The sequence below is a fragment of the Falco peregrinus genome, chromosome 10 (assembly GCF_023634155.1).
Source record: "Falco peregrinus isolate bFalPer1 chromosome 10, bFalPer1.pri, whole genome shotgun sequence".
In the NCBI taxonomy this organism is placed as follows: domain Eukaryota; kingdom Metazoa; phylum Chordata; class Aves; order Falconiformes; family Falconidae; genus Falco; species Falco peregrinus.
The window spans coordinates 23,452,788-23,468,065 of NC_073730.1; the positions used below are offsets into that span (position 1 = coordinate 23,452,788).

The 15,278-nt window shown below is 43.3% G+C and overlaps 1 protein-coding gene across 6 annotated transcripts in view; it reads left to right on the forward strand.

The window, feature by feature from the left end:
- ST3GAL3 (ST3 beta-galactoside alpha-2,3-sialyltransferase 3) overlaps window positions 1-15,278 on the forward strand; it is a 184,118-nt gene that overhangs the window by 122,262 nt on the left and 46,578 nt on the right. For all 6 annotated transcript variants that reach the window (XM_055815364.1, XM_055815366.1, XM_055815368.1 and 3 more), the window contains 2 exons: window positions 7,376-7,471; window positions 11,946-12,132. In XM_055815364.1, coding sequence (XP_055671339.1) covers window positions 7,376-7,471; window positions 11,946-12,132 — 283 coding nt within the window. The remainder of the gene's footprint in view (window positions 1-7,375; window positions 7,472-11,945; window positions 12,133-15,278) is intronic.

Sequence of the window (15,278 nt, forward strand, 5' to 3'; positions counted from 1 at the left end):
TAGTGGGACATGGTCTCTTTTCAAAGTCCTGGTACTACTTCTTTCCAGGTAGTGATACTTCCTTGAACGTGGGCTAACACCACAGTTCCTGCTTTCTAAACACATTGGGTTTATTTCCTGGCCCAGCTCCCCTTCTGCCCACTTTTCCATGACAAAGCTCATAAGCTTTTCCAGCCTTTTCGTAGGTCTCTGCATCTCTCATGTTGACTGTAGAGCTTGGCCACTGCAGTTAGAGTTGGGAGTTACTCTCGATGTGAAAGTTTATTTTTAGCTTTTTTGCAATCTTTTGTGCTAATTTAGGTTGCTTTGAAGTTTGCCTTGCCCCTCACAGCAGTGCCCGATAGGGTTAGCCGTCAGAGTTTGGATTAATTTGAGAAAGATGTCCAGAAAGCAAAATCATTTTACAAATGACCTTCTCAGAGATTTTGCACACAACTGAGTTTCACCCATAGGGTTTTATCTCAGCTCTGGTTGGAGAGTTAAGATTTTAATCTGTTGAAAAATCCACATATAGATTATTTCAGAAAGTTGCTTATGAGAAATTAGTATTAATGACAGAGGGCAGGTGGAAGATCCTTGCAGTGAAGGTTAATGTAATTGTGACCCTTGCTGCTCACCTGTTTTTTGAGGAGTAGAATGTTTTGGGTTTTTTAAAAGTCATCTCTCAGGAGGTTGTGAAACAGCCACTCAAGCATGAGCTGCTCACTTTGGATTTACGTTCTTTTTAATGGGTTTGGTGCAGAGATAAAAACCACCTGACTCTCAAACCTTCATGGAACATATACAGAGTCCCTGAGATATCAAGTACAAGTAAGACCTAAGGAATGAGCTAAAAATGTATTTCTATAGTATTGCAGTAACAAGGTTTGGTAGTGTGTAAATGCACAGGTATCTTGGGGAAGTACTGTTGTTTTGGGAATTTTTGTAATAAATGCAAAGCAGATGATGTTGATTGTGTGGTACATGTGCCTCACAGACAAAATACCTCGCAGAGCCCTTCCAAGTGAGCAGGTTTTAGGAAAGATTAAAATTGAAACTGATGTGGGAGAAAGGGACAAGAAAGACTTGGGGTAACAAGCCGCAAAGCAAGAGCCTAAAGCAGTAGGTGGATGGAGTTGCAACAGAGCGGTTGTTATGAGAGAGAGCCTGGGTACTGTAAGAGGTGTTAAGGCTACCACAGTGCTGCTCTTGAAAACCTGCTTGGTGAGTAGGACATAGATGAAGACTTGGCTATGCTTCCAGAAATGTTCTTCAGCCATGATCATCAATGAATTACAGTGCTGGCAGCAATGGGTTATCTGCCATTTTGGATTCCAGAAGAGCTGATGGAGCAGACTGGTGAGGGAAGGTTAGTTACTTTGTCATCTTGTCTCAGGCTCAAAGGAGAGCCCAACAGTTTGTTCTTCTGTGGCAGCTCCAGTGTGCTGGGAGCAGGGCCTTGGGGTCTGGCTCACTCCCTTGCTGTTCACTGGTCATCACCTTGGAGCAACTGGAGAGGGCCTGACCTGAGGGACCTTTAAAGGTCCCCATCAACCCAAACCATTCTGTGATTCTATGATTAAGGGCTGAAAAAATGTCTTAGTGTGAAAGAGTTAGCTAAGAGACACAGCTAAAGTATGTGAGGTACAAGGAGTCAGACTTAAGAGATCTTGTGAACCTTTCCACTTGTAAGCTCTCAGAAGTCTAGTGGGCTGATTCTAGCAGCAGGTTCACTTTCTCTTCAGGATGGAGTTACACCAACATTTTCTTGCTTGGCAAGGCCAAGCTGAGAAGCTGTATTTGCTGCTGCCTGCTCTCAGACTGTAGCTCCCTGCAGTCTCCTTGTGCTGCTGCTGTTGTCTGAATAGGGGCTTTAAAGTGGGTCACTGAAATGATTCCAGTTTAGTTTTTCTCTTGAAGTCACTGGAATGACCCAAGTTATTTACAGAGCTCTGCTCCCACTGAAGAGTTGGGCTGGCACAGCGCTGCGGTGGCAGCACAAGAAGCAGGGGCTGGGGAGGGTGGGTGCTGCCGAGCCTGTTGACACCAGCGTTCGTGTAACCATCCGCTGAATGCAGATTTCCCAGGGGAAGGGTGGGAGAGGCAGGAGAGGTGGGCTCAGGGCAACGCATGAGAGCATAGGAAGGAAAGGGGATTAGAGTTGTACGGTGGGGAGTCTACACAAAGCCTTTGGTCTTGTCCCCACCCAAGCTTCTCCATTTTTGTCCTCCTTCACAAAGCTGTCCCTTGAGATGTTACGTTCACTTGCCTCCTGCAAGCCCTGGAAATGAACTTGTTTGTTTGATTATCCCTGTGCCAAAAGGGTGTCCTGATGCACCTTTCCTGACACAATGTACCGACATGGTGCTGAAATGAGGCAAACTCAATCCTTCTGGGTATGCCTACGCCTTTCATCATCCCAAAGCAGCTTTGCCAACTCACTCCAACTAATCCCTCTGTTGTGAATAGAGTTGTGTTAATAACTAGCAGCAGCTGGAGGGCATGTGAACAAATGTTCATGCCTGTAACGTAGTGCGAGTGATGCCGTGCTTTCTTAGTTTTCTTCATGACTATTATCGCACCTTTGTGTTGAACTGCTTACAGCAACCACCTTCTGCTCCAGGGCAGGAGGTAAAGCTGCAGCTGTGATTGTGAGAGTAGTTGCAACTCAGCTCTGAGCTTTTCTGGAAAAGATTGGAGTTCTAGGAGACTTTCTCTAGAATTGGTGTCCTCTTCCTTCAGAGCTGGCATGACTTTCTCCCTGATGTAGATGTCGGTGGGCCTCATCTTTGACACTTTGGAGTTCTTTTGCCCTCTGTTGGCTTATCCAGGCCCATTTATATCACTGACACTTCCACTGCTTGCTTTGGTGGCTCCTCCAGTGGCCTGCCCCTCATTCTGCAAATTGATCAGGGCTTGATTTCTAGTACTATGGCTCTTCTGCTGGCTGGACTTCCGTGGATTTTTGGGTTAAATCTCTGCCATGATGACCTGTAAATTTCCTATGAAAAGGTTTCTGACTGACCATTTTGTGTTGCCTCCAGGTGGTAATGAAGGAAAACTGAAAGTTTGAGCTTGTAACTAACACAGTCTTTACTAATGCGGTATAGAAACTAACAAGTGAGGAAGGAATTTGATAGAGCAGGAGAAATGTGTGTTACTCTGGCTCAGGTTGATAGCACCAGTTTAAGTAGCAGCAGCCAGATCAAACCAGAATATGCTAAGCCTCCCTAAGCACCAGTTACCCTAAAGATGTATTTTTTAATTATTCTGTTATATCTTTCCTCAAAGCCTTTAGTTCCAAAGTTGCATAAAGGAAGGCTTTGTGGTTTTTCTCCCCTGACAAATCCCTAAATGCACTTTGATAAGAGCGGAAGAGGAAGTAGCAATTGCTACAATGCATACATGTGTTTACAGTGCTATATTGTTCAGGAAGATCTGTTTGAATCCCAGTTTTGGTATAGATGAACTCAACCTCTGAGCATCTGTGTCAAGAGGCCGTACATCTGGTTGCAGTTCCCAGCTGAGGGCTTTAGGGAAAGTCTGTCTCATGTGGAAAGTCCATGACCCTCCTTCATACCACCCTGGTTGCAAACTGGAACCTGGGCTGTGTCCGATGTGTTCAGTCCTTGAGCTCTTGTGGAAAAGAAATACAGCTTTGATGTAGTATGTAAGCAAACAAAAAGGTGTTTGGATACTTCTTTGTGGAGAAACAATTGAGCTGTAACTGATGCTGCTTGTACAGTGTGCTTTTACAGCCAGAAACTTGCCTGGAGCCAGCAGTGACTTTGCAGGTTTCCCAGGCTCAGGCACCACCAGTCAGTGCTGACTGTGAAGGAGCCCAGCTACAATGGTATCAAGTCTCCAGACTTCTGGTTGGGATGTCAGGTCAGGTGCCTGATGTCCCTGCCAAATACTTCCCTTTCACAGTTCCATCAGAGTGGCCCTGCAATCCTCTCACTGTCCCACAGTGCAATGGCCAAAGCTGGTGAGACCAAGCCTGCTCACCTTTTTGCTTCTCCTGATCAAAACAGTCTTGGCTGCCCAGACCTGATGTATGTACCTGGTGTGCAGAACCCAGGCAAAGTCCAAGACTCTCTGTATCTGCATCATGTGCACCTGAAGAAAGCAGTCTGCACCTGAGTACTGCCATCTGTGTGTGCAACAGAAACTTCCAGCTTTGCAGTGAGAGTGAACAGAGTACTTTTGAAAGAAATTCAAGAAAAAGTTGCTAAAAGATCAAAGATTAGACCTTAGCGTCAAAAAGATACTAATGAAAAATCTTACCTGCGGACTTAAGGAAACAGGAAGACACATTTAAATATGGCAAGACCACAAGCGCGTAAGAGTGATCCAGGCGTGAAGCTGGGCAAAGGTGATTGACTTGTCAGTTATGATGAGTAAAGGCAAAACCATTCAGTTGAATATTTGTTTCATTTTGAGGGGGAAAGATAGAATGATGTCCTGTTTTACAGCAACAATGAAATACTTTGTGTATTTTCATTAATAACTGTGAGGATGTTAGATGACAATTATATGTCTTTTTAAATTGGTAAGCACTGAAGAGTATTTAAAGAGTTAAATAAAGAATTCTTTTTGTTATCACTGTTTGTTTTTTAAGCCTTCTTGAAAGGTTGGATAGAACAGCAGTTCCTGAAGAAATAAAGGAGAAGATGAACAGATTACTAGCTCGGTTTTGCAGGAAAAGCCTGGAAAGTTATACCTGGGACAGAGATAGGATGGCAGAGTAATTGATGGTGCGTTGTCTTGGGTTTTGTGGAAATGAAATATTGTCATGTAGAGGATATATTTTTTAGCTTGATTGATAAAGGTAACCTTTTAAAGGTAGACATTAGTTACTTGTCTCAATCCATTATATTCTGATTCTACACAACAGTGTTGTAGACATACCCTTTTAGGAATGGGATATGTCACACAGCTGTAAAAAGTTACTGTTAAGAATTAATCCTTTAGTGACACTTCTAGTGTAATCCTGCTGGCAGGTGTTTGCAGTGGTTAAAACCAATCTGGAGGAAATGTGAGATTACACTGGAAAATTTGCCAGAGCCAGAGACCGGGGAAGTAAGGAGCCGGAGGGCCAGGCCAGTCTAGACCTTGTCATAGGGCCCTTCTCTGAACAATCCTTTACTGGAGCCAAATCAAAAGTCAGGCATCTCAGAGGTGACAACGCAGGTCATGCTTACAAGATGAGGATTATGTTCTGCAAAGCAATGACTATAAAAAGAGCATTGGAATGATGTACATAAAGTCTCTGTGTAAAAGGGGCCCTGCTTTGAGCAGCATTAGCTCCGCATGCTGGTCTTCCAGAGTCAGTGCTGCGGAGATCTGGGTTGTGACTCAATGTCTAGGAGAGCTGCCATGCTGTAAGAGATGTGATGAGTTTGCTCCGGTTTATATGGTCAAGAGAAAGTTAAGAATAGGCTTTGATCAGTCTACAAGTACTGTGTGGGAACAGGGCCATGAAGAGAGGCTGCTGGAACAGCTTTGGCTGGTGGAACTGGTTCTTTTATCTCCTATATTGCCAGTCTGACCCGTGACTGATTATCCACCTAGAGGCAGACGTTTACACACGGTGGTTTGTAGGTGGATTGCATGCAGATGTGGAGGGGACTACTGACAGTAGATGGTGCTTTAATTTAGCAGAAAAGGGAAGAATGCGATTAGCCGGTTTGAGACTGAGACAAACATATCTGTATTAAAAATTGGTAAGATCTAGCATCCTAACAGTAAGTGGGAAGGGGATAGAGGCAGGTGTCTGTAGCTTGCAGCCTTTGGATTTCAGCACGGCATCCTTCAAAACATAAAATTAAGGAAAGTCATGGCCCAGAGACAACTGGGTGGAGAAATGGCAGTATTGCACCCAAAAGTCTCCTGTTCAGGAGATAACTTTCTTATCATAATCACCAAAAGAGCGTGTTTTCATCTAAAACTTCACCTGGCCAGAACTGACCTATTTCTTTTTCCCCTCCTGCAGCACCTTTTCCCTAAAGGTCTTGACAAAGCTGCTACCATCTCTGTCGCTGAGCTGACTCTTTCCCTTCCCTCCTTGACACAATATACTGCCTGAACCAGATCTTGCCTCTGCTTTCTCCTTGTTGCCAGAACTGTATTTTTTCTGTGCCTTTGTCTATAAAGTTCTCTCTCTGTTGTGATTTGATTATCACAAACATCCACACTTCTTCAGCCCTTAGGCACTCTAGCACTGGGCTAGTATGTCCATCTTCTTGAGGAGGTTTTTTTCTTTTGGAAAGGCTGGGATCTACAGTGAAACTTCATCTGGGCCGGAGAAGCTGTTCCTGAGTGTTTCTTGGTGCCGTTCACTCTGCACATATCTCCAGCTAATGGCTCTGTCAGCAGGGTAACCCTCAGTGGTTTAGCTGAGCCTTTTAAGCGCACTCCAGCCCTGCTCTGCAAAGTCGGACCCCACATAAGCAGAGCTTTCCTCACGCTGGCTCTTTAGATTGATCACAGTGAGGACAGCTTAGAAGAGACCAGTCAACAGTGCCTGGGACTAGGAAGACCGCCTAACCCAGAGATCTGCTCCAGACAACTGATTGCCTTGGACCTTTTCCGAAAAAGGCTCTGCAGACACGTATTCCTTCAGTGAACTACCAGAGATGGAGGCAGGCTGCCAGAAGAGCCAGCTGCGTTTGGGATTAGATGGCTGGAAAGAAGTCCTCTCTCTGTCTTCAAAACAAAATCACTTTTTAACATCTGCTGCAGCGAGTTCTCGTGACTCGTAGTTCCACGAGAAACTGTTCTCTTCTTTCTCTTTCCTGTTTCTTTGTTAATTAAGGTTATTTTCCTTCCCCTTCCTCACCCATTGTGTCTCCATATATGTTTCCTACTGGATGAGGTGGGGGTGGTATCCTTTTTCTACCCATTTAGTGGTTTTCTGTCTCTTGAAGTCTCATGATAACTGCAGCAATTTTGCACTCAGCAAGGTGAGCACACCCCAGATAACCTGGCAAGATATGCCTGCACTCAGAAAATTGCTTGGAGAGAGGACTTCCTCACTAATCCTTTGGTTTATTGTTATTTCAGTGCTAAATGAATAATGAGAAGGTTTAAGTAAACAGATGGGTTTTATTCAAGCCCATCATACCAGGGGTGTGGGGGGAGAGGAGCTGCTTGTCCTGACAGCTCATCTCATTAGGCCACACGTGGTGTGAGGTGTTGAAAGCAGTTTATCACGTGCAATGCCTGGGCATGATGGAGTGACCTGAGGATCAAGTGTATCTCTGTCCTTCCTTTAATTCTTAATATTCCAAAAGGTTTCCTGTAGTTCTCAGATAGGTGCAAACTAAATATGTGCGGCTCGGTGTGTTTGAAGTTATGTTACAAAAATCGCCTCTTTCCTCTGTTTCTTCCACAGTCTCAGCTGCCGGCGATGTATTATTGTGGGAAATGGTGGAGTACTTGCAAATAAGTCGTTGGGGTTAAAAATTGATGACTATGATGTTGTTGTCAGGTGAGTCTTTGGCATTGCAGTTGTTTTGTCACATATTTTGTTTCTGTATCGGTTCACGTGCTGTGCAGGCAAATAAACCTACGCTAGTGACAACATCCATTTGTATGGAAGCATTAACTAATATGGAGGGGAAGAAGACCCAAGAGCATATAAAAGTTATAAGTGGCGATCACATCAAAGGGTAAAAGCACTCTTCAACCATTTCTTTTTCCACAGCTGTTTGGGAATGTGGTATCTCCTATGATCCCACTTGAATCTTCTCTTAGCTCCTTTCTAAAAGCTGCTGCTTTTGCAATGCCCTTAAGTGATGAAGCAGTGAAGCATACTCTTAAATCTGCTCCCAGATATGTCCCCTCGGTAGCTCAGGGAAGTATTATTGGTCATACATGTGTAGTATTCCCTGCGACCTACACTGCATAGTTAGGATGTGAAGAACTAAGAACGGTGCACCACAGGGTCTTAGGAAGCAGTAAGCCTCCATGGGTAAGGACTCAGTAATGACTAAACACCCACAGGTGTGCCCTAGAAACTGGGAGTAAGTTGCCTGTTTCGCTGTGGATGATGATGTCAAATAACAGGGCAGAAGCAGAGTGGTGTAGGAGTGGAAAGGACCACAAGGTTAGGACTTCTTGCTTTTGCTGAGGACCTGGATCATCGCCATCTCGGAATGCCTCAAAAACGTGCTATGTGAAATCACAGGTCTAGTCATCACTCTCAGTAATAAATCTGTCAAGTCAGGGAGGTGTTCTGGGTGACTGGAGATTAACAAACATAATACCTGTACTAATGGAGAGTGAGAGAGAGTGTGTGTGTAGGAGGGAGGGGAGAACATGCTCTAGGGAGCTACAGACCCATTAGTCTGACTTGAAGAAAAATGCAGAGGTTTATAGCAGGTTCTGAATCATGACTAACAAAATACTGCAGTGGTAAATAGGAAAAGTAGGATAAACCACGGTATAAGTTTATAAAAACTGGTTTAACATAGTGTAAGTTCGATTTGTTTTTTTCCTTAGTAAGATAACTAATTACATATTTAAGGACATGTAACTGATATCATCTCTCTGAACTTTAGTCAACCGTGGGACGTGGTGGCCAATAGCAAATTCTTAGTTAAGGTGGAAGAAAGAGATTAGTAAAAGAATTTAAGGCACAGTGGAATTATAATGTAGCACGGTCTCCTTTCTCTCCCATGCACTAGTAATGGGCACGTGAAGAAAGAACGGAACGTACATAGAGTAATAAATACCTTCAAACTGTGGACAAAAAGACCAAGAAGATCCCTTTCAGTCCTTTGTTCCTGTGCGCAGTTCCCCGCTTCCCTGGCAGTGCTTTGGACACAGGAATGACTGTCCAGAACAGGGTGAAACTTTTACAGCCCTTCTCCTAGTTTATCCCACCATCAGTTGTTAGCAAAAAGCTCTTACTGCTCATCATAGTCTGGTGACTTGCAGGTATTTGAGCTGAATTAAAATTCAGTTACAGCCTTTTCTTGGGCTCAGACTGTTCAAAAAGTAGCAAGAGAACAGTTTCAATCCATCTGGACTAAGCCACCCACTAAGATTTACATCAGAAAGTCCACTATTTAATTTCTAAATGAAAAGTTCAACCTTTTCTCTGCACATCAGTAAATCTAAGTCAGTTTGCAAGCTAAGAGGATAAGAGGGCAGCTAAGCACCTGTGCTGTTTGCGGGATGGATAAAGGAGAGAAAAGTCAACTGTAAATTTTAAATGAAGCCAGGTGCCTGAATGTGGGACTCCAGAGATGAGAGCAGACTTCTTAAATGTATCCAACTGCTTCCTTTACTCCAGTGGGAGTTGGGGAAATCCCTTGTGTTATAGCATCCTTTTTTATGGTTGCAAAACTTCTTTGAAGGATCAAATTTGGGAGCTAGGAGGTGAATTTTAAGGGAGAAAACATGGTACGTTTGTGGATAAAGAAATGGTCCAGCAATATGTGGAGATTTTGATGCTTGTGTTACCATGTGAGGGTTGCTAATTACAGCAAGAAATTTTGATCTTATGGTCAAGAGAGCCAGATCAGTTTTGACAGTTCTAAAACAGTTTGGAGTGAGTTAGTTACTGTTTTTCGTTAACTGGATATTATCAGATTTCAGTGCAGATATTATTCCCAGCTGTCATACTGTTAACCTGGCAGGAGCTTCTTGCAGCAGTAAGTCGTCAGTGCTCTGAAATGCCTCCTTAGAAGAGATTGCAGACAGGGGAAAAACAAGTGTGTATCTGAAATTCCTGGTTGGAATGATATAGCGATTCACCTGATGATGATACTTTAGTGCTATTTGAGAAGGTCTTCATGGTGCTAAGGTTAGGAGTTAGTGCCTCTAAGCTCCCTATATCATTAGTAGAGATGGACAGAAAAACACTCTTATGGAGAAAACTGCCTGTCTGTGGGCAATACAAGGAGACCTGGCATCCTAACTGAGGTTTTCTAAGATTCAGCTGTGGTTTATAACCACCAGTGTGTCCTGCCCGAGAAGCGGTTCAAGCTCTGTAGTATGCACCTTCATGAACATTGGTTGTGGCTGCCAGAGCTTTTCCTGGTCCATTGCCTGCGCTGCCCCTGGAGCACTGACCATGGGGCTGACAGTGCTGGCTCGTTAGGACTCCATCGCTAGGACTCCATCAGCAACTCACACTCTGGCCTTTTGCTGGACACCTGAGTTCATTTCACTTGGGGAAATGGTTTGGTTTGTTTCCTATCTAGATACAAAGCAGGGGTCCCAGGTTTTGGGAGCTGTAACAAGGTAAGCATCAAAACAGTGAACCCAGCAGCTAGGGGTGGGGGAAACCCTGCCCAAGAGCTACTCACTGACATTTGAAATAACTGCAGATGGTAGCCTTCCCCTCAACTTCAAGACGTGAGATGAAAATATGTAAAGAAAGCTAGTTATACGTAGTACTTTTTGTATTTATTTCTGTTACCTTTAGGGCCACATGCTTTTACATTACGTAGGATTATCTACCCCGAAGAGACACAATGCCTTGAGGTTTAGGTAACGGCTGTAGCTAAGAGTGAGTGATGTGTGAACACGCTGTCAGCAACAGAGGAAAAAGCAAGGGATCAGGCTGGCTGGGAGCACTGTTTTTGTAGGCAGACAAGTCTCAATACCTCCAAGTCAGGTTACAAAGCGAGGGTTTATAAACTACAAAAAAAGGCTACATCTCCTGTATAAATCATAGTGGTGCTAATTCTTTATATTCCCTTTAATATTTTATTCCTAATGATAAAATAAGTATTTTTATTCAAAATAATAGGAATTTATTCCTTTTAATTCTGAATAGAATTTCAGATTGTATACGGGGATTTTCTTCTGCTAAAAGGTTTCCCACCTAAAATGCTTACCCAGGCTGAAAAAGACAAATCCAGATCCTCATTAACATTCCTACGCGGCAAAATTTGCAGTCCATAAGCACTTTCCAGTATATTGAACTACCCCAAGTCAAGAAGGCTGCAATAATTCAAGCAGGCAATGCTGTTCCATCAGGGGTTGCTGTTTGATGTCAGCAAGATTTGTATTCCAAGTTACTTGAAATTCCCTCAGCTTTGGGTTTCTGGTTTTGAATAGAGGTTCTGAATAACTTTAATGTCATGAAAGTCATCATTGCTGTTAACACCAGAGCAGTTTGTTTTTTGAAGGGAAAAAACTTTGTCCCTGAGGGGTGTTTTAACAAAAGCGCAGCTAAATACATAGCATTCCTTTGGATATCAGTGTGCCCAAGAGCAAAGCTGTGTGCCTGCTTGGGTCTTTTTGGAGTGGGATGCGCTTCCACAGCAGAAACTCCTCCGAGTCCGTGAAACCACAGTGGTGCTGAGCCTTACCCCAGCTGCACAGCCCAACCCCTTCCTTTGTGTTGGCATTGCAGGGCAGCTCACCTTCTGGATGGGCCACTTTGGGGAATTAAACCAGGTGGAGATTGTTCTTTCGGGGTTTTTTGAAAATTATTAGCTGGTTTAATTCCCTAAACAGTCTCACTGCAGATAAGATGAGCAGCATAAGCTCTGGACGGTGGTTGGAGCATGAGACCAGTTTGTTTGCTTAAACTGCCATGGAGCTGTATCCTCTGTTTCAGCACAGTCTTGCAGAATCCAAGTAAGATACCCCAGGAGCAATGGGGTGTTAAAATATTAATGCTTAGTTTGTAACTCTAAATTTGAAAGGACAATATTTTTCAGTTTCCTTTTCCAAAACTTCCAACCCAATTTAAATAACGAGAGTGGATATGCAGAAATTGTTTGCATTATATTGAATGAAATAATTTAAATTGCTTCCAATTAAACTCTTGTCAGTTGGTATAAAGCTTCATAAATATTTGTGATGAGGAATTGCAAGAGTTAACGATTGCTGCTGTAACAGCTGAGTACAGGGAGCTCTTGCCCAACAGTGACTGCTGTATCATCAACTTGCATGAGTGTAAGTGGGATTCCATGACAGTGTCTTCTCTGGTTGCCCTGCAGGCTGAACTCTGCTCCCGTGAAGGGCTTTGAAAAAGATGTGGGTGGCAAGACAACTCTCCGAATCACATATCCTGAAGGTGCAATCCAGAAAATGGAGCAGTATGAGAAGGATTCCCTGTTTGTTCTGGCAGGATTCAAATGGCAGGATTTCAAGTGGCTGAAATACATTGTTTACAAGGAAAAAGTGGTAAGAACACTGTCAGATGACATTGTGAAGGTCACCTAATGGGAAACGGTGGGCAGGCATGACATCACAGTCATATTTGCCACTTTTTGGTCCGAGGAGAGTTCCTCTGTGTGTCCTGCTGCATTTCGGTGTGAAGGCTTTTTTTTACCTCCATGGACTTAAGCTTTAGTTAAATATGTTTTACAAAGACATCTCTCTTCGTAACCTGATCTTGCATCTCAGGTGAGGCTTTCTATTCAAGATTATGTTAGCGTGTACTATGAACAATTAATTCAATTTTTATTTATTTTGAGGAGTATATAAAAGGACTGGCTTTTGCATGGGTTTTATGGACTCTTAGGATTTAAGAACAGAGAAAGGAAAAGAGCACTGACAAGGGGAAGGAATGGGAGTTTGGGGATAAGGATGTGATGGCACAGGAGGGGAGGAGGAGGCATTGCAGCAGTAGTACAACTTGTTGAAAAAACTAGTCTACAGACTTAATGTGACCTCTGGAATAGCACAAGCCTTTATATTTCACTCAGTTATTGCCTGTACTGAGATTCATGCCTTGTGTTTGGCTAAAGTGCCACCCAGAAGAACAGTATCAAGTCTAATTTTAAAGCACTGAAATGGTGAATTCACCACTTTCCCCATGTAAATATTTTGTCCCAATCAATTGCATTAGTGCCCTTCTGAAGTACTATGGACCTGTTACTAGTCAGGGTTGTTCTCTGTAATTCACCCATCCTAAATGAAATCAGATTGTAAGCGATGACTTCTCATTCAGTGGATGGTTTGTCTTTATCTGTCATCATGAAATCCAGGATAAATGCCCTCTATTTGGGTATAGTTCTTGTTTTACAAATTGTATGTATCTGTTTTCAAGTGTTCTTTAATGATTTTTCAACAAATAACCAGAGAAACAGATGAATGTTCAGAGTTTGGGATGTTATATCGTGTGTTTAGAGACAGAGAGAGGAGGTTGGCAGTTCACCATATACAGAACGGAACAGTCTGGCTATATAGTTGTATACAGTTGTCACATAGATGGCCTTAGGAGCCAATACTTTGCTTTTGTCTCACACTGGCACCAACTTGCAGTTCTTTTCCCGATACCAGACAGCTGAAGTTACCTGTCAGCCTCTGGGCCAGCACAAGTGGGCTTCCGTTACATGAACAATTGAGTCAAAAGTAATTTTCTTTGGTTTATGTACACTCTTATTCTTCATTCTGGGCAAGGGAGAGCCCTGGCAATGTCAGTGCACTGCAACCTGAACACAGTTGTAGGGACTCCTACTGCTTAGCTTGAAGTTCAAAGGATGGATTGGTTTGCTTCAAAACAAATTAAATTTCCACTTGATGCTTGCAGTCGTGCAGCAAATAGTTTGTTAAAACTTACTAGAAGATTGGGGAGAGGGATTGCAATAATCTCAACTGAGTGCTTCAGTGCCCAGCTTGGCAGAGGGCAGAAAGAACTTGAGTTTCTTGCATTGCACATTACTTCAGTGCTCTTGTGGTTGGCTTTTATCCTTCATTTCTTTGGAATAAACACTCCATTTTTTTCAGCTCTTGTAGGTCATGTTTTCTAGATCTCTTGCAATATTCCTATTGCTCTTTTGAATGCCTGCAGTTGATTCATCTTTTTCTTGAAGAGCAGTGCCCAAAAATGTACAGAGTACAGCAAATAGAGAGGAGCAAACAGCTGCTCACTAGCCTTGCAGTTCTCATTCTTTATACATCCACTATTCAGCCTTTTCCACAGTGACATGGGACTGAAGGCGAGTGTCCAGCTCCTTGAGACTCCAGGTCTCAGGAAGAGCTGAAGAGCAGTTATCTCCCCAGCTCCACACCCTGTGCTTGTTGCCATTGGCCTTTCCTGCCAAAGACCAGCACCATGCACTTGGCCCTACCAATGCTTTCTTCCAGAGCACTTGTTCAATTTGCCAGGTTCCTCTGGCAAAGCTTTCCAGCGTAGCTGCCCGCCTTGCCAGATTCGTGTCCTCTGCAATTTAATAAACATACTTGTTACTCCATCATCCACATGGACAATGAAAACAAGACCCCAAAGTAGTAACATCCTTCTACAGTGAGCCCACTGAGAACTCCTGGATAGTTTACTTGTATCACAGTAGTATCATTAGTTAACGTTTTTTGGCATGTTTGTGAAAGTGATACGTCAGAAGCCTTACCAAATTTGAGTTCATGTCTTGCTTCTCCCCTATGATTTTTTTTCCTGTATAAAGAAATACTGGTTTTTTTTCTTTTCAGTAGTGTTTCACCCTTGACAAATGGGCCTGGGTTGCTACTCAGTCTTCGTTATTTTTTTCAGGTGCTTGCAAATAATTAATCCTGCTGTTCTGAGAAGTGAAATCATAAATCAGCTCTCTTCCCTGTTTTTTGCCTGCTTAAGGCTAGGCACTACTTATGCCCATTTTTCAATCCTTTGACACCCCACCTGTTCTACACGAGTTCCCAAAGGGAATCATTGCTAGTTTTTGAGGCTGCTGAGTCAGTTCATTGAATACTTCAGGATACAGTCTAGGTGACTGGAAAACATCTGGCTTGTCCTCTCTAGTCTGATCTCGATGAGGCTGAGATCCTGCTGTCACTGGCTTTAGCTGCAAGCAGGTGTCTAGCACAGCTGCTTTTTCTGGTGGAAACCAATGCAAAAAGTGCTGCCTCTAGCTAGAAGAAATGACCTGGTGGAGAACTAACAGTGCTGTGGGAATAAGACGTAGGCGTCTGTTTGTTCTGGTAGTGAGTGTTAGTATTTTTACCAGTGTGTGGTAGGTTCAAGATGACAAATGCTTCTCCAGTGCTCTCTGTGGAGAGTTTTTGTTCCACTCTCAGCTGATTTTCCAGAGAAAATGGAGTTTCTTCCTTTCCTGGATTCATCTAGAGGTGCTTCCTTGACCTAGGATCTCTGTAATGCCACTGATGCCTGTTCCTCTGCAAGACTTCATCCCCGCTGCAAAGCAGTGGTTACAGTCAGGAGTCTGATCTCAGGGCAGAAATAAGGGAAATGGAAGCATCCTTCTAAAAAATGTGACTGCTGTGGATATGGACACAATCCTCAAAAAAAAGGGCCAAATTCTGCCCTCTGATGTTTTCTTTGTCCCTGAATGTTGATAGCAACTGCGTGTGTCTGTGATACAGTCACAGGT